The sequence below is a fragment of the Ranitomeya imitator genome, chromosome 6 (genome assembly GCF_032444005.1).
Source record: "Ranitomeya imitator isolate aRanImi1 chromosome 6, aRanImi1.pri, whole genome shotgun sequence".
Classification (NCBI taxonomy): domain Eukaryota; kingdom Metazoa; phylum Chordata; class Amphibia; order Anura; family Dendrobatidae; genus Ranitomeya; species Ranitomeya imitator.
Window position 1 is genome coordinate 38803799 of NC_091287.1, and position 23626 is coordinate 38827424.

The 23626-nt window shown below is 42.3% G+C and overlaps 1 protein-coding gene across 2 annotated transcripts in view; it reads right to left on the reverse strand.

Annotated features, from left to right (window-relative positions):
- Nucleotides 1-23626, reverse strand: part of ST8SIA6 (ST8 alpha-N-acetyl-neuraminide alpha-2,8-sialyltransferase 6) — an 85642-nt gene that overhangs the window by 19973 nt on the left and 42043 nt on the right. For both annotated transcript variants that reach the window (XM_069729510.1, XM_069729509.1), the window contains exons 2-3: nt 9348-9401; nt 3057-3140 (exon numbers count right to left, since the gene is read on the reverse strand). In XM_069729510.1, coding sequence (XP_069585611.1) covers nt 3057-3140; nt 9348-9401 — 138 coding nt within the window. The remainder of the gene's footprint in view (nt 1-3056; nt 3141-9347; nt 9402-23626) is intronic.

The following is a 23626-nucleotide window of genomic DNA, read 5'->3' on the forward strand; positions in this document are numbered from 1 at the left end:
CATACACTTGTATTAGCGACGGATCGCGACAGATGGGCACACGTCGCATCCGTCATGCGACGGATCCGTCGCATTTTGGCGGACGCAACGCACAAAAAGTTCAATGTAACTTTTTTTGTGCGACGTGTCCGCCATTTTCGACTGCGCATGCGCGGCCGAAACTCCACCCCCTCCTCCCCAGACTGCAGAATGGGCAGCGGATGCATTGAAAAACTGCATCCGCTGCCCACGTTTTGCAGTTATTTCACAATGTCCGTCGGTACTTCGGCCCGACGCATTGCGACGGGCCCATACCGACGGAAGTGTGAAAGTAGCCTTAGTTGATGTTTTTACTGATCCACTCCAAAAAAACCTCCTTAAATACCTGTATGTGTACATAACCTAAGGCTATGTACACAAGGAGTTTTTGGAGTGGAAACTCTATGTGCGCATGATGGTTTTTTCAGGCGGATTCCACCAAGAAGATATAACGAAGAGACGCCAATGGCGCGAAAACACCGGCTGGCACATAACCATTAAGCAGAACTCTTGAGATCCTGCTCCAAATCTCGAAGCTCCTTGCAGCTTCAAAAAGTCAACAAAAAGACTCCATGTTCACTTTGTTATTGCTGTGTAATACAACTAGCAGCAGGAAGTGAACACATGAGCTCAGCTCCTGAGCTCCCTTCATAACTGTGCTGCAGTTACATCGGTAAGGGTGAGCCGCATAGGACTTCATGGGGGACGAAGGTGATAAATGTCATTGTACTTGGGAGTTTAGGTTGATAAAAGAGTTGTAGACTAAATATATAAATAATGCGCTTTGTTCTAAAATAACAGCGCCACTCTTGTCTACAGGCTGTTTGTGGTATTGCAGGCCAGCTCCATTAACGTGTCAGTGGCTCTGCGGCAATACTAAAGCTGGAAATAAAAAAAAAGATCTTTTAGGATTAGAAGACATCATTCGGAGTATGTTTTCCAGGGAGTTCGACTCCCCGGCGAGCCTTCCCTATTTATAGTAACCCCAAATGCATTTATCACAGCATAATCAAATTGCTTATAGATCGAGGAAGGAATCATCAACTCCGTGAGATTTACAACTCTTCCTAGAAAACCTACGGGGATGACAGAAAAAAAGGAAAGTTCAAATTGATGTCAAGAACCTAAGGGATTGGGGAACCTTTATATTAAGGAAACAGGACCTGCTGAAGGTTCCTGGCAGTGACGGGGTCGGGCCATTTTGCCGGGGGTTATGTAATAAAGTGATGACGGGTCACATCTGTTTTGCTGGTAATTACATTATAACTAACGAGTATGTGCGATTTTCTCAGAAAAGCCTTCCTCCGGGCTACTTACAATATTAGCTTACGTCTTCTTGTTCTGCTTTTTGTAGGCACTTTGATCAAATGACAAAAAAAGGGTTTCCGATATGTAATTTATGCATACTTTACTAATTTTTAAGGAAGATCTGTCAGCAGTGCAGAAGTGGCCATTTTTCTGTGCTTATTTTATTCCTGCTGTTCCACTGAGTATTAAACTTTTTTATTCTTATAAATCAGTCATAAGGTTCCAGAGATATTGGCTTTTTTATTTAGTGCTAAATTTTAGGATTTTTTTTTTTACTAAAGGTGAGTGTTTTGCGGATCCTCTGGGGCGTGTCTTTAGGCTGCTTTACATAATTACCCTGAGAGCAACGCCCCCCTTGGGAAACTAGCACTAAATAAAAAGGCCCATATCTCAGGAACCGTATGGTGGATATAAAAGAAAGAAAAAAGTGAATATTAAGGGGATCAGGGGGAATAAAATAAAAGGAAAAACTTGTCATTTTTGACCCGGTGACAGGTCATGTTTAAGTAACTGAGTTATTTAAAAAAGTCATCCGGTTAAAAAAAAAAATTTTAAGTGTCCAATTTCAGAATTCTGACTTAGTACAGGGGAGTCCATCGGCAGAAGTTCGATTAAAGGGGTTGTCTAGAACTATTGTATTTTTTATTTCTAGGGGCCTAAAAACTAACAGGCAGGTATTTGGTAACAGAGATAACCACCTGCCTGTTCTTCCTGGTACCTGCTCAGAGCAGTCAACGACCATTCCTGGTGGTGTTTCATCTGCTGCAGATCCAGAGACCAGCTCTTCCTCTTGCGGGCTGCTTTGTTGGTGGGGTGTGACTGCCGACATCGGCTTCCCACAGTTAGGCAGCTTGGGAACCTGACTGTCAATCATGATGTTGGCCATCACAACCCTTCAAAAAAGCAGAACAAAAGAAAATCCTCTACTTTGTTGATGTGACATCAGCAGAAACCGCTGAATCACCGGCAGGAGTGGTCAGTGGTCAATTTTAGACGGCAGAGATCGGCGCCGGGCACAACAGGCAGGTAGTTAGCAATTAGTTAGCAAGTTCTTAGGCCCATAGTAAAAAATTAACTAGTTCTGGATAACCCCTTTAATTAGGTAGAACTAGGCAAAGAAAGATTTTGTGGCTGTAGGACCTAGCACATCCAGGCATTGCAAACCTTCTTTTTTCAGAGGGACGAGTTGATTATCTGATGCGTATGGGGGACTCCCAACCCTTCACCCAGAAATGACATCAGAGATGAAAAAAATCAGGAATTGGCAATTTTAATGGCTGACCCTTTCTCCTCTCTCCCCACTGAAAACACATGAATAGTCGGATGAGCGCTTGTGTGTATGGGTAGAGTTTGGTGAAACAGCCATTTGTCGGAAAGTGATCTCATTCGTACCGGCAGCTTAAGAGTCACAGGACAATTATTTTACTTTCAAGGCACACATATAATAAAAAGGATTGTCGAAAGAAGGACAACTTGTTTATTATGGGGGTCTCAAGTGCAGACCTTCACATCTCCAGTTAGGGTCCCATCAAGGTTTAGGCACAAAACAGTTGAAGGGGAATTTTTCGTAGCGCCTTGATGTCGTGTTGCTCACTGCAACCAATCCAGTCTTATTTTTCAGTTTAGGCAAGTGAAGCTGAACTTTGATTAGTTAGGTAACACATCCTCTTTTTATCTACGTTTTGATGAACGAGGCTTTACGCTCTCATTGGAGAGACATGACAACGTACCTTTTCCTCAGGGACACTGACAGGAGGCGATCCAGGATGTCTCTGCAGAACACGTTGGTCGTGTAATTGTTCTGTGCAGGGATTCTACAACACAAGCAAAAACTAAAAAGTAATAAATTTAACTAATAAATCTAAATATCATAAATATAACAATGGTAGTTCACTACAATCCAAATTACCTAGGACTTTGTGGTAAGAGAACAATAGCTCTTTAGGTAATTTGTCCTTCTAAAATCTAAAATGAATCCATGAAACAACGGTTCCCATGGATGTGTCGCCTCCTAAAGAGTCACACTTTACAGTGGTCCTCCCTTCTAAGAAGGGAAGATTTTACATGGGCGATTCCCCCCCACATATGTTAATTTACCAGATTAGACAACTATAACTGACTGCTTCACACTTCAGTCTGACACTTAAGATTCAGATTTCCCCAAATCGCAGGTGCCAAGGAACTTTTTGGAAACTTTCAGAAACATTAAGAAGGTAAGTGAGCGTTACCAAAACTGAGGTGGGTCCTTGGCCAAAAAAGTAACGTTAATAGGCAGCTTAAATGCGTTGAGGAGCAACTTTACCTGTTAAACCACCCATCAAAGGCTTCTCAACCAGCCAACTAGTCTCCTACTTTGCGCTGATGAGGAGCAAGAGGCCCTGAAACAACTGCCTGCAAATGGAGATTCTGGTTTGGATTTGTATTTTACGTTACATGGCATAGCTCTTTAAAGGGTTGATATTAACTTACAGGACTTCTATTTTTAATAGATGACACCGGACCTTGTTTTGTATGTCTGGGAAGAGGATATTTGCATAGGAAATAAAAAAAAAAGAAATGGCATCCATCTGCTGGGGTCTCCCGCAATCCTGAGACCATGGGTTCCAAAGTCCTCTGTGTGAATGGAGGGGATAGAGTTTCATTTATTTTATGGGGCTGATGGAACAACTTCCTCTGCCAGTCCCATGAAATCTTTTGTCTTCTGGGCCGAATTTACTTTACTTTCAACTCGCATATTTCTTAAGGTGGGAAAAAACGTATCAGCGAGCATCACATTGCTCCAAAGTAGAAAATATACAGTAACAGTTTATAATGAAGTATAGAAGACCACCACTTTTAGAAGACCACCTCTTTTTGATGACCACCCCTTTATTCAAAACAGATTTCAGGTGACACAGATTTTTAGTTCCTCATTTTGAGATGGGTGAAATGATCCATAGCAAATCAAATTCATTAAAAATTTTCCCAAAACTTTGGATTCCGGAGACTCTGAAAAATGTTTGGGACTTGATTCCCACAAATCCAGCAGAATAGTGGACAACCGGTTGCCATTTTGGTTGAGTCTTCAGAGGACTGAGAATGGAATAAAATAATAATACACATTATACTCACCTGTCCCGGGCCCTCAACTGTCCTCACGACACCGCTTCCTTTGCCGTCAATGACTGACGTCAGACTCTGACGAACCAAAGATTGGAGTGGAGGACCGGTGAGCTGTGGAGGTGGACAAGGCAGCATAAGGACGGGTAAGGGCGTAGGACTGGTGAGTATGACGCGTTTTATTATTTCTGGCCCCTTACCTCCCTTCTGTCGATTATGTTTTGGGTTCTGGAGAGACTTCAGAGCGTAATAAATTATAATTGAGCACATTTTGATTGAATTAGAACTGAATCTAATCTGCCTGAAAACAAATTTTGGGAGGTTCACTTTTCCCTATCCCCCATATACTATGCGTAACGGCACATCTTCTTTAAGAAGTTCACCTTTAAGATGGGAGACTTAAAAGAGGCTTCATTGTATAGACTGGCATTGAAATAGTTAAACCAAGCAGTACATAGATGGCGGTTCGCCGAGTGCGTCAACAATTGTATTCCTCCAGTTCACCATTGTCTTGTAAAGCAAAAGCTGTTCTTTTCTGTACCATTGCGAGCCTCATAAAATAACTTTACAAGAGTGTTGCACCCTACTAAGATCCAGGTAACGACAGGCTCCATTGTGGCGGCTAATGGGAAGCACATTCCTTGGGTACTTCTCCAGCCCAATACAAAGTAACCAGAAGAAAAAAACATCCAGGACATCCATACATCATTCCTTCCTTCTTTCCTTCCTTCCTTTTTCTTTCTCTCTCTTGCACTCCTTCTTTCTTTCTGCCTTTCTCTTTCTTTCTTCCTCTCTCTCTTTCATTCTTTCTTTCTCTATCTTTCTCTCTCCCTTTTTCTATCTCTTTCATTTTTCTCTCTTCCTCTCTTTCTTTTTTTGTCTTTCTTCCTTTCTTTCCTTCCTTACTTTCTCTCTCTTGTTCTCTTTCTTTCTCCCTTTCTTTTTTTTCTTTCTTCCTTTCTCTCTCTCTTTCATTCTTTCTTTCTCCATCTTTCTGTCTCTCTCTTTTTCTATCTCTTTCATTTTTCTCTCTTTCTCTCTCTTTCTTTTTCTATCTTTCTTCCTTTCTTTCCTTCCTTACTTTCTCTCTCTTGTTCTCTTTCTTTCTCCCTTTCTTTCTTCCTTTCTCTTTCTTTTTTTCTTTCTTCCTTTCTCTCTCTTTCATTCTTTCTTTCTCTATCTTTCTATCTCTCTTCTTCTATCTCTTTCATTTTTCTCTCTTTCTCTCTCTTTCTTTTTCTATCTTTCTTCATTTCTTTCCTTCCTTACTTTCTCTCTGTTGTTCTCTTTGTTTCTCCCTTTCTTTCTTCCTTTCTTTCTTTTTTTTCTTTCTTCCTTTCTCTCTCTCTTTCATTCTTTCTTTCTCCATCTTTCTGTCTCTCTCTTTTTCTATCTCTTTCTCTTTCTCTCTCTTTCTTTTTCTATCTTTCTTCCTTTCTTTCCTTCCTTACTTTCTCTCTCTTGTTCTCTTTCTTTCTCCCTTTCTTTCTTCCTTTCTCTTTCTTTTTTTCTTTCTTCCTTTCTCTCTCTTTCATTCTTTCTTTCTCTATCTTTCTATCTCTCTTCTTCTGTCTCTTTCATTTTTCTCTCTTTCTCTCTCTTTCTTTTTCTATCTTTCTTCCTTTCTTTCCTTCCTTACTTTCTCTCTCTTGTTCTCTTTCTTTCTCCCTTTCTTTCTTTCTTCCTTTCTCTTTTTTCTTTCTTCCTTTCTCTGTCTTTCATTCTTTCTTTATCTTTCTATCTCTCTTTTTCTATCTCTTTCATTTTTCTCTTTCTCTCTCTTGCTTTCTTTCTTTTGCCATCTTTCTTCCTTTCTTTCCTTCCTTGCTTGCTTTCTCTCAATTGTTCTCTTTCTCCCTTTCTCTTTCTTTTTTCTCTCTCTTTCATTCTTTCTTCCCTTATCTCCTTATCTCTATCTTTCTCTATCTTTTTCTATCTCTTTCATTTTTTCTCTCTCTTTGTCTTTCTCTTTCTTTATTCCTTTCTCTTTCTTTCTTTCTTTCTTTCTTCCTTTCTCTCTTTATTTCTTGTTACTCACTGCCTCCACTTCTGTACGAGGGTGTTTCAAGAACTACGGCATGAGAGCATTGCAATCAATCCCACTGCTAGCTGTTGGGCTATGTGCACATGTCCAGGATTTCTTGCAGAAATTTCCTGAGAAAAAACGGAAATTTTCTGCAAGAAATCTGCATGCGTTTTTTGCACATTTTTACCGCGTTTTTGGTGCGTTTTATTGCGGATTTTTCCAGACATTTCCCAATGCATTATAAAGTGAAAAATCTGCAAAAAATCCGCAAAATTAATGAACATGCTGCGTTTTTTACCGCGATTTTTTTTGTGTGGAAAAAAACGCATCATGTGCACAAAAATTGTGGAATGCATTCTAAATGATGGGATGCATAATGTATGGCTTTTTTTGCGGTTTTATAGCGAAAAAAACACGAAAAATCAGAAACGTCTGTACACAGCCTCATGGAGAGGAGAACCACAGTGTCTGCGACTTCTAAAAAGAAAGTTACCAAATTTGTTACGATTTCACTCCAATTTCCCCTAGTGTATTTTTGAGTTGCCAGTTTTTTGGCAAATGTTTTGTGAATTTTCGGCGCCAAAAGGTGGAAAAATAATTCAACACAAATGTAAAGCCAATGTTTTTTACTTTGCGCCAAATTAATGAATAGCGTGCAACATTTTGATTAATTTATCTCCAAAAATGGCAACTAATTCCACAAGATAAAAAAAGAAAAATTACTTTAAAACAAACCACAAATGATGAATCAGGCTGTTTCTGTAACCCCAGAAAAAAAGCTAAGAGATTAATAAGGTATAAAATGTATATTTTTTTTCCAAAGGGTGAAGGAAAATCTGGAATATCCAGTTTAGAACATTGATACAGCAGGTTATTCAGAACTAAAAGGGGTTTTCTATCTCTTTCTTTATATGTGGCCCCAGTGTGGTAAAAAAAAAATCATCCTCCGATCCCCCCATTGATCCTTCGTCTCGCTGGCACTGTCCCCTTCCAGTCTCCTCTTCCAGAATGTGAGCACTGCAGCCAATCGCTGGCAATATCCCCTCCAGTCTCTTCTTACAGCATGTGGCCACTGCAGCCAATCGCTGGCAATGTCCCCCTCCAGTCTCCTCTTCCAGAATGTGACCACTGCAGCCAATCACTGGCAATGTCCCCCTCCAGTCTCCTCTTCCAGAATGTGACCTATGCAGCCAAAGTCCCCCTCCAGTCTCCTCTTCCAGAATGTGACTACTGCAGCCAATCGCTGGCAATGTCCCCCTCCAGTCTCCTCTTCCAGAATGTGACCACTGCAGCCAATCACTGGCAATGTCCCCTTCCAGTCTCCTCTTCCAGAATGTGACCTATGCAGCCAATCGCAGGCAAAGTCCCCCTCCAGTCTCTTCTTACAGCATATGAGCACTGCAGCCAATCGCTGGCAATGTCCCCTCCAGTCTCTTCTTACAGCATGTGGCCACTGCAGCCAATCGCTGGCAATGTCCCCTCCAGTCTCCTCTTCCAGAATGTGAGCACTGCAGCCAATCACCAGCAATGTCCCCTCCAGTCTCTTCTTACAGCATGTGGCCACTGCAGCCAATCGCTGGCAATGTCCCCTCCAGTCTCCTCTTCCAGAATGTGACCTATGCAGCCAATCGCTGGCAATGTCCCCCTTTAGTCTCCTCTTCCAGAATGTGACCTATGCAGCCAATCGCTGTCAATGTCCCCCTCCAGTCTCCTCTTCCAGAATGTGAGCACTGCAGCCAATCGCTGGCAATGTCCCCCTCCAGTCTCCTCTTCCAGAATGTGACCTATGCAGCCAATCGCTGGCAAAGTCCCCCTCCAGTCTCTTCTTACAGCATATGAGCACTGCAGCCAATCGCCAGCAATGTCCCCTCCAGTCTCTTCTTACAGCATGTGGCCACTGCAGCCAATCGCTGGCAATGTCCCCTCCAGTCTCCTCTTCCAGAATGTGACCTATGCAGCCAATCGCTGGCAATGTCCCCCTCCAGTCTCCTCTTCCAGAATGTGACCTATGCAGCCAATCGCTGGCAATGTCCCCCTCCAGTCTCTTCTTACAGCATGTGGCCACTGCAGCCAATCACTGGCAATGTCCCATCCCAGTCTCCTCTTCCAGAATGTGACCACTGCAGCCAATCACTGGCAATGTCCCCCTTCAGTCTCCTCTTACAGCATGTGACCACTGCAGACAATCATTAGCAATGCCCCCTCCAGTCTCTTCTTTCAGAATGTCACCAATGCAGCAAATCGCTGGCAATGTCCCCCCTCCAGTCTCCTCTTACAGCATGTGACCACTGCAGCCAATCATTGATAATGTTCTCTTCCAGTCTCCTCTCCTTCTCTTCCAGCATGTCACCGCTGTAGTCAATCAGTGGCTGCAGCAAGAAGGGGAGAAGAAACTGGTGGAGGACATAGCCAGTGGGATGGAGGAGTGAAGTGAAGTGGAGAAAGTGAGTATATACTATTTCTCTTCTTTTTTTTTTTTGTTGCCACACTTTAATGTGTAGAAACTGAGAGAAGCTCCTTGTTCACACCCTTCAATTTTTTCAAAGAAGAAAGTAACTACTAGGATGGTCTCTCTCCATAGGAGACCCAATATGCCTGTGCATTACAAAGACAGTTCATTCTTTGTACTGTAATTCCTTATTTGCCCTGTGGCGGCGCTGCGGAAAATCTAAACACTTGCTGCCGTACTCCCCCGCATGTCACAGATGATCAGTAGGGGTCTCACCAACTGGATAACCTGCGGCCCTTGCGACAAAAAGGGGATTTAAAAAGCAACCAGTCCCTTTATCATCTACAAGGGCGGCAGACCTGTAAACTCTCCCTTGCGGGAGTCCTGGTCATCGGTTCAGAATCGAAGCAACAGGAAAACAAGGAAAAGACTGAAGAGAAGACTTACATGTGGTTGACTTCAGGCTTCACCAATCCCACTCTGGTGGTTATATTTCCCGGCCTGAGGAGAAGAAGAGGAGATCACATTCAGGAATTGATGTGTTTGGAATGTTCGTGATCATCGCTCGATACTTTGTTACTCGATGTAAAACACTGGCAAGAGAGCGGCTTCTTACAGCATGAACAGATCAATACTCTCAGCTGCTTTATTAGCTTCCATCGTTATTCACATTTTAGGCTATTATCGCGCATTATCACGCCAATTAAAAGAGCTTGTTCGAGAGTGTTTTTCTGATAAATTACAATGAGCAGAGATCAAAGATCAGGGAAATCGATCGTCTCTCGTTAGGAACACTGCTGTGTTTTACTATTCACGCTATCGTTGGTATGAAACTCATCACATTATTGTGGGCAGAATATCCCCCCTATTTACATGAGTAAATGTACTGCCCAACGGTGGGGCATAGAAGACAATATCAGCGAACATCGAGAAACGTATTGTTAATCATTCGAACACTCAACTTGAATGTTCAGGAACGATTATTCTGGTGAAGGACGATTTAGGCGATCATCACCCCGTGTAAAGGGTCCAGACATGAACTCACCTGGTGAAGTCAAAATGTTTCCATTTAGGCTATGTTCACACTTTGCGGATTTTGCTGCGGATCCGCAGCGGATTTGACCGCTGCGGATCCGCAGCAGTTTCCCATGAGTTTACAGTACAATGTAAACCTATGGGAAACAAAAAACGCTGTGCACATGCTGCGGAAAAACCCGCACGGAAACGCAGTGGATTACATTCCGCAGCATGTCACTTCTTTACTGCGGATTTTCACCTGCTCCAATAGGAAAATGCAGATGAAAATCCGCATAAGAAACCGCAGTGAAAAACCGCGATAAATCCGCAGTAAAAACCGCGATGGGTTTTCACTGCGGATTTTGGAATTCCGCTTCGGAAAATTCCGCAGTGGAATCCACAAAGTGTGCACATAGCCTCAAAGGGGTTTTCATGTTTTTGAAGAACCCAATCCTCTGGTTACAATTAGTTTCAAAAAATCTTTCCTAGGAACAGCGCTGAGTCTCTGGCACTGCTCCAGTGGGCTGTTACTGTCATCTTGACAGCGCTGCAGCCAAACAATGGGCTCAGCGGCCAACTCGGTGATTGGCTACAACATCAGCTCTGCAGACAGTAACATGCAGTGGTGGAGACTCAACGTTGGTCCCAAGGTCAGAGAGTAAAGCACAGGGGTTTGGGTTTTTTTTTGCAACGGGAGTCCGTCACCCCCCAAAAATGCATTTTAATGGGCTATACGGTGTTGTAGGGGACTGGTACAGTGCCTAAGAAAATAATTTTAAATTCACATGTAAACGAGGAAGCTTCGGTACACCCTTGGCTTGGCCAAGAGATTGGTGCTCCGTTATAGCTCCCATTCCGGTAAGAATTGCATGGTTATCAATTTATATGAAAGTCTGCCATGTAAGATTAGATCTGCGGCAGAAGTGGAAATGTACAGCCAGAAGCGGCTTCCCACAAGTCTACGGACGTCCTATTGTACTGTCATTTCTTCGATTAATATCCAATTATGAAACTTAGCCCGAAGCAATTAAACAAATAGGTCCAAGATGGGAGCGCGGCTATCCACTGAGCGATACTGAGCTGCATCTACTTAATGAAGACGGGGAGTTCTGCAATTCCGTCGTCTACATCCGGGGTGTGATGATTTAGGACCTGACCGCAAAAGAAACAAGACAAGCTGGCGAGCTGTCGACAGGCGCCGGGACATAAACCCAATGGTGCTTAAAAGCAAATGATACATTAGAAGTGTGTTGTGCGATGGTCCAGAAGGAATAAACTGTATTACTGCACAAATTATAGGACGTGTTCACACGGCCGCCAGATCTGAATGCTGCGCTGGAGATTTCATGCACGGAACACATTCTGTAGCTTAATGAAAATTGGGAAAAAAAGTATTTTGCATTATTTTCTTCTCAAGGATAAGAAAGTAAATGTTTATTTGTATCGACAGACCTCTTGCTGCACTTTCTATTTTTTACAATTCTGGGCATTTTTTGTTTCCGACGTGCGAGTGGACAAATTATTTTCTTTGGGACAAAATACCGTACATCGTCCATGTATTTTTAGTGGCGAAATGGGCCGTCTGGGTTTAAAAACATATACTGCATGCTAAAGTTATTAAATTATTAAATTTATTAATATACGAGTCTTCAGCTACGAAATCCAGAACCCAACAATGTCCCCGTCTGGTTTGTGTCCAGCACAGCAAAACATTCCCTCCTTGGACGCATGACTAAAGCTGTGTAAGGGCTTGTTCACATGCTGCAGTTTTTCAGAGGGGGGAAAAAAAGCAGCATTTTACAATACCAGCAAAATGAATGAGATTTCTGAAATCTCCTGAACACGCAGCTTATTTTTTTCCCTGCAGATTTAAACCATCAAAACATTTTTTCATTTCTGCAGCGTGTCAAATATTTCAGGACTTTTGCAGCATTTGTTTCACCCATTCAAATGAATGATTTAAAAAAAAAAAAAAGCATAAAAAATGCAGGCAAAATCATGTAAAAAATGTGAATAGATTTTCATGCCAACAGTCTGTTTTTTTGCTGCTAAAAGATCTGCTGCAAATACTCAATGTGCAACATAGCAAACATAGCCGAAGAGAGGCCGACTGACTACTCATTTCAACAGCTTAGCCAGCCCCCTTTTCTGCCACAAAACATCTGTATACCTCGCTTCCCCATTTAGAGACTATTTAACTTTTTTTTTTGCGAAAATGCAATATGTGACACGCTTCTGGCCACTTCTAAGTTTTTCGATCCTGCATTAGAGGCCACACATGAATGTTTGGCAATCTGTCCGTTTACAACTATGTTAGGCGAGTTTCACACGTCAGTGGCTCCGGTACGTGAGGTGACAGTTTCCTCACGTACCGGAGACACTCACTCACGTAGACACATTAAAATCAATGTGTCTCTGCACATGTCAGCGTGTTTTCACGGACTGTGTGTCCATTTGGAAAACATGGAGACAAGTCAGTGTTTGTGGGAACGCACGGATCACAACGGACTCATTAAAGTCAATGGGTCCGTGTAAAACACGTACCGCACACGGATGCTGTCCGTGTGCAGTCCGTGTGGCGTGCAGGGGACAGCGCTACTGTAAGCGCTGTCCCCCCAGCTTGTGGTGCTGAAGCCCCATTCATTTCTTCTCGCCAGTAGTGTTCGCTGGAGAGAAGGAATGAAAAATCTTTTTTTTTTTTTAATTTTTGTTTTTAAAATAAAGTTCTTGGTAATCTACCCCAGCTCCCTCGGCGCTTCCATCCTCTCAGCGCCGCAGCTCTTCCTGTATGAGCGGTCACGTGGTGACATACATTACAGTGATGAATATGCGGCTCCACCTCCCATAGGGGTGGAGCCGCATATTCATCACTGTAATAAGTGGCACCACATGACCGTTCATACAGGAGAAGCTGCCAGCGCTGAGAGGAGAGAGGAGACATCGCGGGAGCTAGGTGAGTATTTCTATGCAAGGGGCCGGGCGGCACATGGGGGATGGGAGTCGGGAGCTCACCAGCAAACTTTATTTTTAACAAAAAATAACAAAAACTTGATCTTTCATCTCTTCTCTCCTGCGAGGGAGAAGAGATGAATGCCGGCTTCAGCACCACGCAGGGGGGACAGCACTTAGTGTAGCGCTGTCTCTCCTGCACGGTCCGTGTGGTCCTCAGGCGGCACACGGATGGCGCATGTGTGCCACGTAAGCACACGGACACGGATAATTCTGGTACCGATTTTTCTGGTACCGGAATTATCTGGACGTGTGGGACAGGCCTTAGACGCAGCCATAATTTTCACAGCTTGGAATATTCCTTTAAAGGAGTGATCTCAAACTTAACTGAAAGAACAATCCTGCGGTATCTACACCTTCACTAGTACAAGCTATCATTGCCCCACACACTATCTAATCATCTGCTCATATTGTCCCAGTCTATACGGCAAAGCAAACATGAGCTTCAGAAAACAAAAATGCTCAGGGGCAGTACGCACAAAAAAAATGTTATTTATTCCTCACCCAGCAGATAACCAGTACCTGCATGTGACAGATATACATTTATATAGCTTTATAGATATATAAGAATTCTTTGTAGGTTTTCTTTGTGGACCCTTTGGAATGTCCTCCAGTCTGGAGCAGATGTGTAAGGAGAAGTTTTGGAACTCAGAAGTGAGAATGCACAGCAGACCCTCCGGTTACAGTTGTGTGAGACAAGAGTTCCATTCAGCTATAAATTACAGATATACAAGTACCCCTTTAGGGGGATCATTTTAATATGTTAAATTTTGGTTTGCCAGCTAAATTGACAACCATTACATTAAAAAACAAACAAACAAAACACAGCCTTTACTATTCCGATAGAGTGGACAGTCACCCTGACCTAATACTGAAAGTTTGCAGCCAAACAATAGCTGCTGACAAAGTGTTTGGAGTCAAAGTGATGACATCTGAGTTCTGTAAGGTAAGTATGTATATACGGTATATATATTTTATAATGGGCAATTTAGCTGCTAAGTGTTACACTCCTGTCCTGGATATACCAAGCTCCACTCCCTTCTCCTTGTTCTGCTGCCCTCTGCTGTGCTCCACATCCGCTTTTGCAGGCCACCCGGCGTGGATTAATGACTTTATTTCCCTAGACCTGTTTAAGACGCATTGTCGCAGACACTTGTGTCTTGGGATTGAGATTCTTGTGTTTGGTATGCTGTGTTATATATACTACTGTGTCATTTATTCCAGCTCGGTTTCACTCCATCTGTCTGTGTGCTCCTGAGTTTCCAATTACCGGTAGTTCTAGTCCCCACGATGTCCTTTAGAAACTGTTTCCTATGCCCACCTGGACCAGAGGCTTACTGCATCCAACTCACTTTACTCTGAAGTGGTTTACAACTTCTTCAATGCAATCTGAAAGAACCATCTTGCCTTATCTAAACTTCCAGTAGTACATCAGAGCTATCATTAATTCACCCACTATCTTAATATTAGGTGACTCTGCTCATACTGTCCTAATCTGCACGGCAAAGTTGACAAGTGAGCTACAGAAAACAAAATGGGTTACGCTATACTCTATAGTGACCGATTTGTTGGCCTTTATGGAAAGTGGGATATTTCAAGCATCTTTAAATGTACATAGCACCAAAAAAATAAAGAAACGACAGCAAATTATTACGGTATTTTGTATAAATATATTTTTTATATATAAAACAGATTGGATGTTATTTTCTAACGACGTTCTTATGGGACAATGAGACCAATTTCTTGATGTCTTCAACCTCTAAAAATCATCTTTAATTAACCGTTAGGTCAAGTTTAAAAAAAACCTGTAATCAGCGCGTGCTGCGGCCATGATGAGACTCCTACGACCAGACCAATGTCTGAGATCTCTATTTGACCAGGCAGTCCATTCAGACGGAGCAGATATCTTGTTTCCAGATGAATGGCTGTGTGTATTATCCACAAGTGATTTGATTCCCGCTCTGATTAAAGCCAGGTTTGCTTTGCATCTACAGTACATTTTCCGCAGAGAGAAAAATGAGACTGATGAAATAACAATACCTCGGCTGGCGTGAAAATAAAACATGATGTTTTGCTCGGTGCTTATGAGGATTTCTGTTATTTTATTTCTCGCTCGGCTTCGCGGTAATACATTTGCGGTCGCTGTGACTGTTTGTACACAAAGGCATTAAGGTGGTAAAATTAGGGAAAGAAAAGCGTTCGACGGTTAAATTACTTTATGCCTTGCTGAAAAACACAACATCAAACAAAAAAAGTAGAGTTACTAAAGATATTTTCCTAACAATATCATTTGATGAATACAATCTAATGATCTTTTTCAATAGTTTTAGACTTTTCTATTCTTTAAAAAAAAAGCCTAGGAGTTGATAGGAGTCTAATACTGTCTATTAACATTTCGGTTCAGTGTGGGATAAATGTATGTCTATGAAGATCACATACAGTAATACATCCATACACCAAACTAGACCTTACTAAAAAAATGATCCCCATTCATGTGACTTAAAGTTATTGGGTCCCAAATCTATAATGGGGTCCACATGTACTATGTGCCATTTGTAATTTTTGTAGGGTGTCTGTTCCATATGTAAGGAGACTTAAAGGCCATCAAGTGCTCCTCTGGGACTCCAAATATGCAAATAGCCTCTTCAGAGAGAAAACGGCATAATCTCCAGCACCACCTATTGACAAGCGACATCACTTGCGGGGGCAGCACTGGTCTTTGCTTGCTGGGTATTCGTCTTACAAGGCGCACTGACAGTGAAGTCTCTTGTTAGCACTCACAGAACATGGATTGTGAGTAAGACATATGATCTGGATTGGAGCCTGTGCCGGTGATACCCTGAAGATTCCTTGATCTGTGGGCCCCTGAAGGATCCTTGATTGTTGGACCCTTGGAAAATCCTTAACTGGTGGGCCCCTTGAGGATCCTTGATCGGTGGGCGCCAGAATGATCCTTGGTCGGTGGGCGCCAGAAGGATCCTTGGGCATTGGGCCCCTGGAGGATCTTTGGTCAGGGGGTCACTGGAGGAGGCTTGGTCAGTGGACTCCTGGAGGATCCTTGGTCAGTGGACTTCTGGAGGATCCTTGGTCAGTGGACTCCTGGAGGATCCTTGGTCAGCGGACTCCTGGAGGATCCTTGGTCAGCAGACTCCTGGAGGATCCTTGGTCAGCAGACTCCTGCAGGATCCTTGGTCACTGGACTCCTGGAGGATCCTTGGTCAGGGGGTCACTGGAGGATCCTTGGTCAGCAGACTCCTGGAGGATCCTTGGTCAGTGGACTCCTGGAGGATCCTTGGTCAGTGGACTCCTGGAGGATCCTTGGTCAGTGGGCCCCTGGAGGATCATTGGTGAATGTGGCCCTAGAAGATCCCATGATAACCGGTTGGAACCAGCATGGAACAATTTTGCACCTTTCCACCATTCATTCATGTAATGTGCCCAAGGCTTTACAGTGACTGGCAGCCGCTGTAAGATCTCAGAATTTTTTATTTCTTTTCTCCTGTTAAGTTGGTATCAGTGGAAGCCAAGAATGATATTTATTCTGAAGGTCCAAGAAGGTATCGATGTTTCTATTAGGATCAATATCATTCTTGTGTTGAAGCCGTATATTCAGGAGCTGCTCAGGGTCACTGCACCATAATTACAACTCTCAGTTGTGACTATTAGCAAGTTACCTGCCAATATGGAAAAAGAAACATTTCCGTTACTTCCAAGGTCTTTCCCTTTCTCTGTTCAGCTATTTATCCATCTCATATATACATATTTATTATCTCTATCAAGGTCTATCCATCTACTGTATCTATCCATCTCTCTCTATCAGTCTATCTATCCATTATCTTACCTATCTACGGTATCTATGTCTCTATCTATTATGTCTAATATCTATCTATACCTATCTATTATCTCTCTATTATCTATCAATTTATTATCTTTCTCTTATCTATTATCTCTATTATCTATCTATCTATCATCTATTATCTATCTATTGTGTGAATGTTATATATCTATTTATTATCTCTCTATTATCTATCTATTGTGTGTCTATTATCTATCTATCTATCTATCTATCTATCATCTATCTATTATATATCTATGTATTATCTATCTAGCTATCTATCAATCTATCTATTATCCATCTATCTTTCTATCCATATATCCATCTTCATGCTTCAGTATATTCATATACTCCTTATATACAGTATTATATGATTACTTACCGCTAAGTCTGTCTATATGTAGCTGCCCAACTACAGGTAAATTTCCATGAAGACACAAAAGAGAATAGTAAAACCAAAAACACTCAGTTTGAAAAAAATCACAGTAATCCGCAAGTGCTAGTAAAAGATGTAAAAAACAGGGTATTTGGTTGATACGTTTTTTGCAAAAAATGTATACTAAGCTGCTCTACCAATCTTCACGGTATACCCTTATCAGAGCAGTCCTAACTAATGTATGCAATCCCTATCTGATGTATTTAAAAACCTGATCATCTGTATATAACCTGTGTGAACAGGGTTCAGTGAGGAAAAATCCATGTGTGCACACAGAGTAGAACAGCTTTTGTGCAGATAGCCCAAGAGGAGTGGTGGAACTCCCCAGTCTTGTAGACACAAGAGAACAATTATGGAAACAGGAACACATGGGCTACTTGCACAGTGAACAAGTCTGTATGATCATGTTCACACACCACCAAGAAACCTGAAGACACAAAAGAGAATAGTAAAACCAAAAACACTCAGTTTGAAAAAAATCACAGTAATCCGCAAGTGCTAGTAAAAGATGTAAAAAACAGGGTATTTGGTTGATACGTTTTTTGCAAAAAATGTATACTAAGCTAAGGTAAATTTCCATGAATGCCAACCTGAGGGCAGACGATCATCCGCAGAAGGCTATAGTAACATGATTGTATATTACTAATGTGTTCCATGACATAAAAAGCTAAAAATAACAGTAAATCCTCTAAGAATAATTCTAGCAGTCAATGACAAATAGCAGCGGGAGCCGAGGGAAGAAGAAAGAGGAAATGGGCTATGAATCATTGTGGCGGTTGTTTTATGATAGAACTTCCAGGCTGAGAGGTCGGGCTCCGGCTCGGTGATCGCGGTGGTTACTGTACTGTATATAGGGGTAATATAATGAAACACTTAGGATCTTCTAACAAAGGATCTGACAAGCTCTCAGACATAGTGGGGCATTATAGCGATGAGCGGCAGCAGATGGGCGCTACGCTACTTATCTCTACATTCTGTTACAGTCAGAGAATTCTTTAGCGTCAGCCACCAATTTACCAACATGGAGCGCTCCATGTCCTTTAAAGGGAACCGATGGCACTAAATTAACGTCATCTGTGTAAAGCATCTGAAATGTTGATGACATCTAGACTTTTGTACAGGCTGATTCACTCTACTTTACCTAAAATAATTGCGGTAACTTCTAAAAACAGACAAGAAATTGGACCGCACACACCTTGGTTCACGAGAAACTGATGTTTTAAAGAAGGGGTTGAAAATGTCCACGGTTCACATCCAAGCACGCCTGCATGCGCAGTTCCATGTTGAATGTCTTTCACAAGACGTCTGGGGTCATAGCCTGAAGTTCTCGCTGTATGTTCTCTCGGTGTGCCTGGAATGTTTGTGTCACGCTGCTGTAATGCAGGTAGGTGCAAGCTCCACTAGATGGCTAGAGTGGAAGGAGGGCTGCACCTAGACAAAGCAGGTCCATCGTGCAGCTGCGAGGCTATCACTAGGTGGCAGCAGGAAAGTCAAACAAGCCGGGTCGATATAGTCAGTAGCGCAGTACCAAAGGAAAAGACAGAACACAGAGTCATAGACAAGCCAAAAGGTCAGCAACAGCCAGGAGCGGATAAGCCAGAGACAGAAGCAGGTCAGGATACAAGCCAAGTCAAAACCAGGGAGTAAACACATAAAAGGGAAACAATGAGTAAAGAAGGGGATAGGGGAAAACAGAGACACGGGTTCAGGCAGCTAATGCAGCAAGACAAATCAGGATATACCAGAGTCAGCTACACACGCCATAAGCAGAACTATAACTGACACCGCCTGAAGGATGTAGCAGAGATAAATAGCAAAACCTGAAACCAGTTTGAGGCTGAGAAAAGTTAACTCCAGACATGATCACACCAGGAAAAGGGGAGACAGGACTCAAAACCCGGTCTGGGTCATGACAGTTCGTGGCTTGTTACTGTACATCTGACCCTTCAAATGGTTACAAAGGAAAATATCAGTCAATAACAAGTTCTTTTCTCTTGATCGGGTCTTTTCAATTCCTGAAAGACAGTGACTCTGTATGGTCGAACACGACCTGTCTTGGCCGCTTGTTGACATGTGGAATATGACATGCCTGTCTCCCAGGAAAGCCTGTGCAACGATTTACGTGGAGGTGCCAGAAGTCGCCGTTTCACATCGTAATGTTCCTGTATGTTCCAGCTTATTCACCAATGACAGTGGTTTTCAACCTCCAAACTTCTTTAGAAACTCACTTTGGCACCTCTTTAGGGAATTAGTTTTCCAATAAGTTTTCACAGTGAAAACATGCTCCTCCAACACACATGAAGAAGGAATTCGTCAGGAGTGAATTGCAAGCACAACACAAACTACCGATGCGCATAAGGGAGTGCAGCAAGTCTATCTCATAGTGGAGGTGACTAGAAGAGCGACAAGTTGGTGGAGTCATCTAGATGAAAGGATATTTCTCGTCACTGAGGTTCATTGCACTCTCACTTCTTATGAACCAAAATATGTACAGTCCAAATTTCAGTACAGTTGACCATCTCTTTTAGAAGTTACAGCAATTCTAACAAGTAAACTAGCAAACGAATCACCCTGTATTATAAGTCCGTTCCTTCATTGTCTAGAAATCAATCAGCGAATATTTATGGAAATTATCTCGTGAGTGTAGGGTGGTGGTCCTGAACTCACAGCACTCGGGCCTCTCTCCTTCTTTATCCTCCCTCTGCCGGCCTCCTGTCAGTGACAGATCACTATTCTCTGTGACCTGCACCTCCGCCCGAGACTTTCACAGGTGCCGTCAGTCCCAGGGGTGGTACATGTCCAGATCGATGGTCTAGCTCTGGCAATGTCATCAGGACCTTACTTCACATGCGCCGCCCAAAGGAATGATGTCGCTTTCCCGAGATCTATGGCAGAGAAGCAAATCACAGAGCTGGGCAGGATGGGACATGGCCTCGTTCCCCTCGTCAGATTTGTCTGGTTACGGCGGTTTGTACACCAAAAATACCACTCTGGTCTCTGATTAAAGCATTTCTGGCACACGCTACAGAAGAGTTGACCAAATTCATTACGGGTCGTGCGCCTCTTAATTAATTCCGCACCGTGTTGAGTGTGCACTGCGCCAGTCTTGATGAATCGGTCTCTATGTCGGTCTGTTCACTCTCTCATACTTCTTTTTGAATCATTTGTAGAGAACTGAGAAATATGTTGGCGCTATAGAAATAAAAATGATTATTATTCTTGGATCCTCTACCGAGAAGAAGAAAATGTTCTAAGAACATTTGGTGACTCTTCCTTCTTCTGCGCACTTGGACTGTCATGTGTCGGCAGCTATGTCTACAGTACAGACCCGCTGGAGGTCTTTTCCTCCTGTATATTTCGGGATAGATAATTGCTGTATCCGGTGGATCCCGTATCGGAGGAGTCGCTCTGCTCTCAGGCAGGTCCCATCTGTTTGACTGTCACAAGTATTTCCCATCATCGCACTTGCAATAGATACTCCGCTCCCAGGTACCCACCGGCCAGCTACACCGGCGCCAATCTCACCGCTGCATAGCCGTAAAATGAACCACGCTTGTAATAAAGCTCCCAGGACATGTGTCGCTTGTGTTTACACCGCACTTTGTTAATGAAAATATATTTAACAAGACATCAATACATGAGCAAGCTGCGGAGAACGCCGCGTGAACACTTTTCGCCGATGCACCGAGTCTGCACAGATTTAACTCTATGTCTACATTCACTCAACGCATTCTTTATACCAGGTCTGTGGAGACAGAGTAAGTGCGGCGGCCCGGCTCCGTCTGTCAGCTCAGATCAGAACGCTCTGCCCGTCTCTTCCCTTGGAAGAAGTAACGGTATAATACCATATTCAGTAGCGCATTCAGAACTGATTTTGTCATTTAATGAAAGATTATTTGTTTAACTATTTATCAGTTATGAATCTTTCTATTATACTCCATTTCTTTATTTTGCTTCATTCTCTCTCAAACACTGTGTTGAAATTGCAATTATAACTGCCTACTCATGCTTTTTTAGAAGGTGCTTTGAACTGCTGCTCCATCAAGAATATGTACTCAGACAGTCTCACTGTGTGAACACGGGAGAGGGGAAAAGAGAAACTCACACATAGAGTGTTTGCATATAGCATCCCAGTACGATTCTTGCGAGAGCAGCAGTTCAAAGCATCTTGTAAAGAAGAATGAACTAGGAAGTTAAAAAAGCACTTTTAGCATGATGTTTGGAAGAGAAAGAAGCAAAATAATGTTAGGGAGAATATTACAAAGATTCATAACTGTGCAAAGGCTGACAAGAAGTAAAAAGAATAATAGCTACCCTTTACGACTTTTACACGTTCAGATATTAGACCAATTTCTGTCCATCATACCAATATCAATTTAAAATGATGTGTGCAAATGGCCAACAGATCTGATTAAAATCTGTCTCATCTGCCAGAAAACTGATCTCACGTAGGAGAAAATTCATGTGACAACGACAATGATTGCTGAACTAAAACTACATCTCAAAGATATCGAAGACATTTTAGGATGACCATAGCAGATGATCACAACAAAATATCTTGGGGTGTAAAGGGTCAGACCACATTCAGGAATTCTAAGATCACACTGATCTAACCGATGTTACATAATAAAATTCTGGTCTAGTTTTTAAAAAAATACCATTGCAGATTGCAGGTTCCCCTTATAGTGGATGAGATCCAGGCAAAATACTCAATAAGAGGTACACTAACTATTTGGCACTACACCTATAATTCAGAGCAATAAAACATGTGGAGATAAGAGACAAGGAAAAAGTATCCAAAGGAAGACAGTGCACAATCTCATGCGTTTCACCATCAACTGTGGCTTCTTCAGGGGTAAAATTAATTGCAACAAAAACCTATGTGTGATTTGAAAGAAAGTCATTACCATAAATTTGAGATCTTGAATTTCTGGAGAATATTTGAAGTTTCCATCCAAAATTAAAAATCCAGGCACTAAACACAGGCAGGAATCTGAGGGTGCAACTACATTTTATGCTGCGGAAATACAATCTGTCGTAGGAACACACTTGGGATTTTTAATAGGGAAGAAATTTAAAGGACACAGTGGAGATGATGAGATGTTCTAGCTTTGTGATTCCAGCGTTATTCTCATAATATATAATCTAATAACATCCTGTCAACAGGTGTCTGATCAGCTGGCGACGCCAACGACAGACTTACTGAATAGGATAATAAATTGGCATACCGACCACTCTGACTGCCAACGTGTCAGTAAGGATTACAGCACGCAGGATAAAAAGTGACACACAGATTCAGAGCAGAAGACACCGAGCAGATAAGTGCTCTTCTCCTGTCCAGATAAGGAGGTCGTGATTAACTTTGTCGCAGTGTGAAATATCTGTTGTGCTTTTTTTTTTTTTTACCTAATTACTCACAAGAAAGTAGCTAATGGAAGAAGAACTCTGGTACGTTTCCCGCTTTATACAGTTCAACTACCTTTTCCCGTAGATCCGTTGATAATTCTTTTGCTTTCCCCATGACTCACAATCCAGAAATGTCAGTGGCTGGATGAAAGATGCAAGAGTCTGTCTGGATCCCAGAAACTCACTCAGCTTTTATGCACACACACACTGATTACAAGCAAACAGGTCACAGGTGAGTATGTTATCTTTAGGATCCATTCAAACCCATTTGTGTCAACTTCTGTGCATGTTATCAGGCCAAAATCACACTCATCAGGGTATGTGAACTTTTGGTCATTTACTGTAGATGTTTTGGGTTGTCATTATGATTTAAAAAGAGAAAACACAGTAGTTCGACAATAAATGGCTTCACCCAACCACTAACCATGAGTGGAGAAAAAGTTTTGGTGTGATCATTTATATTCTCTAAAAAAAAGGCCAAGAAAGCAAAAATTCTGCCGGGGTATGTAAACTTTTGAGCACAACTGTATGTGCACTGCTACTTCATTCCTGGGATTTTAGGACTTCTACTCTCAAAACTATTGAGGGTCTGATCGCAGACCCCCAGCGATCATACACTCACCGTCTATTCCCATTAAATGTATGTAAGATCTCCGACAGCTATAATGCCACTTGCCATGTAGCAGAAGATGCCGTCTAGTCTTACATTTCTTGCGCAGTATTTTATTATACTAATATATTACACTGTATGCAGCTCTGGCGAGCGAGAAAAGGAGAGGACAGACACTTTTAGCTAAATATGTAAATATTTTAGCTGCTCTAAAATCCGGGATAACAAGTTCAAAAGTCAATATACGAAGGTGGAAATCACACGAGGGAAGATCTCGCTGTGCTCTGGAATGGAACATGAGCTCATTATATTTTAATAATGCACATTGCTGGGGCAGGTGATGAGGCTGCTCCAGGCTTGCAGTTGTTTTCTTTATTTTATACTCCCAACTGTTCTAAGGATTTTAGAACTGA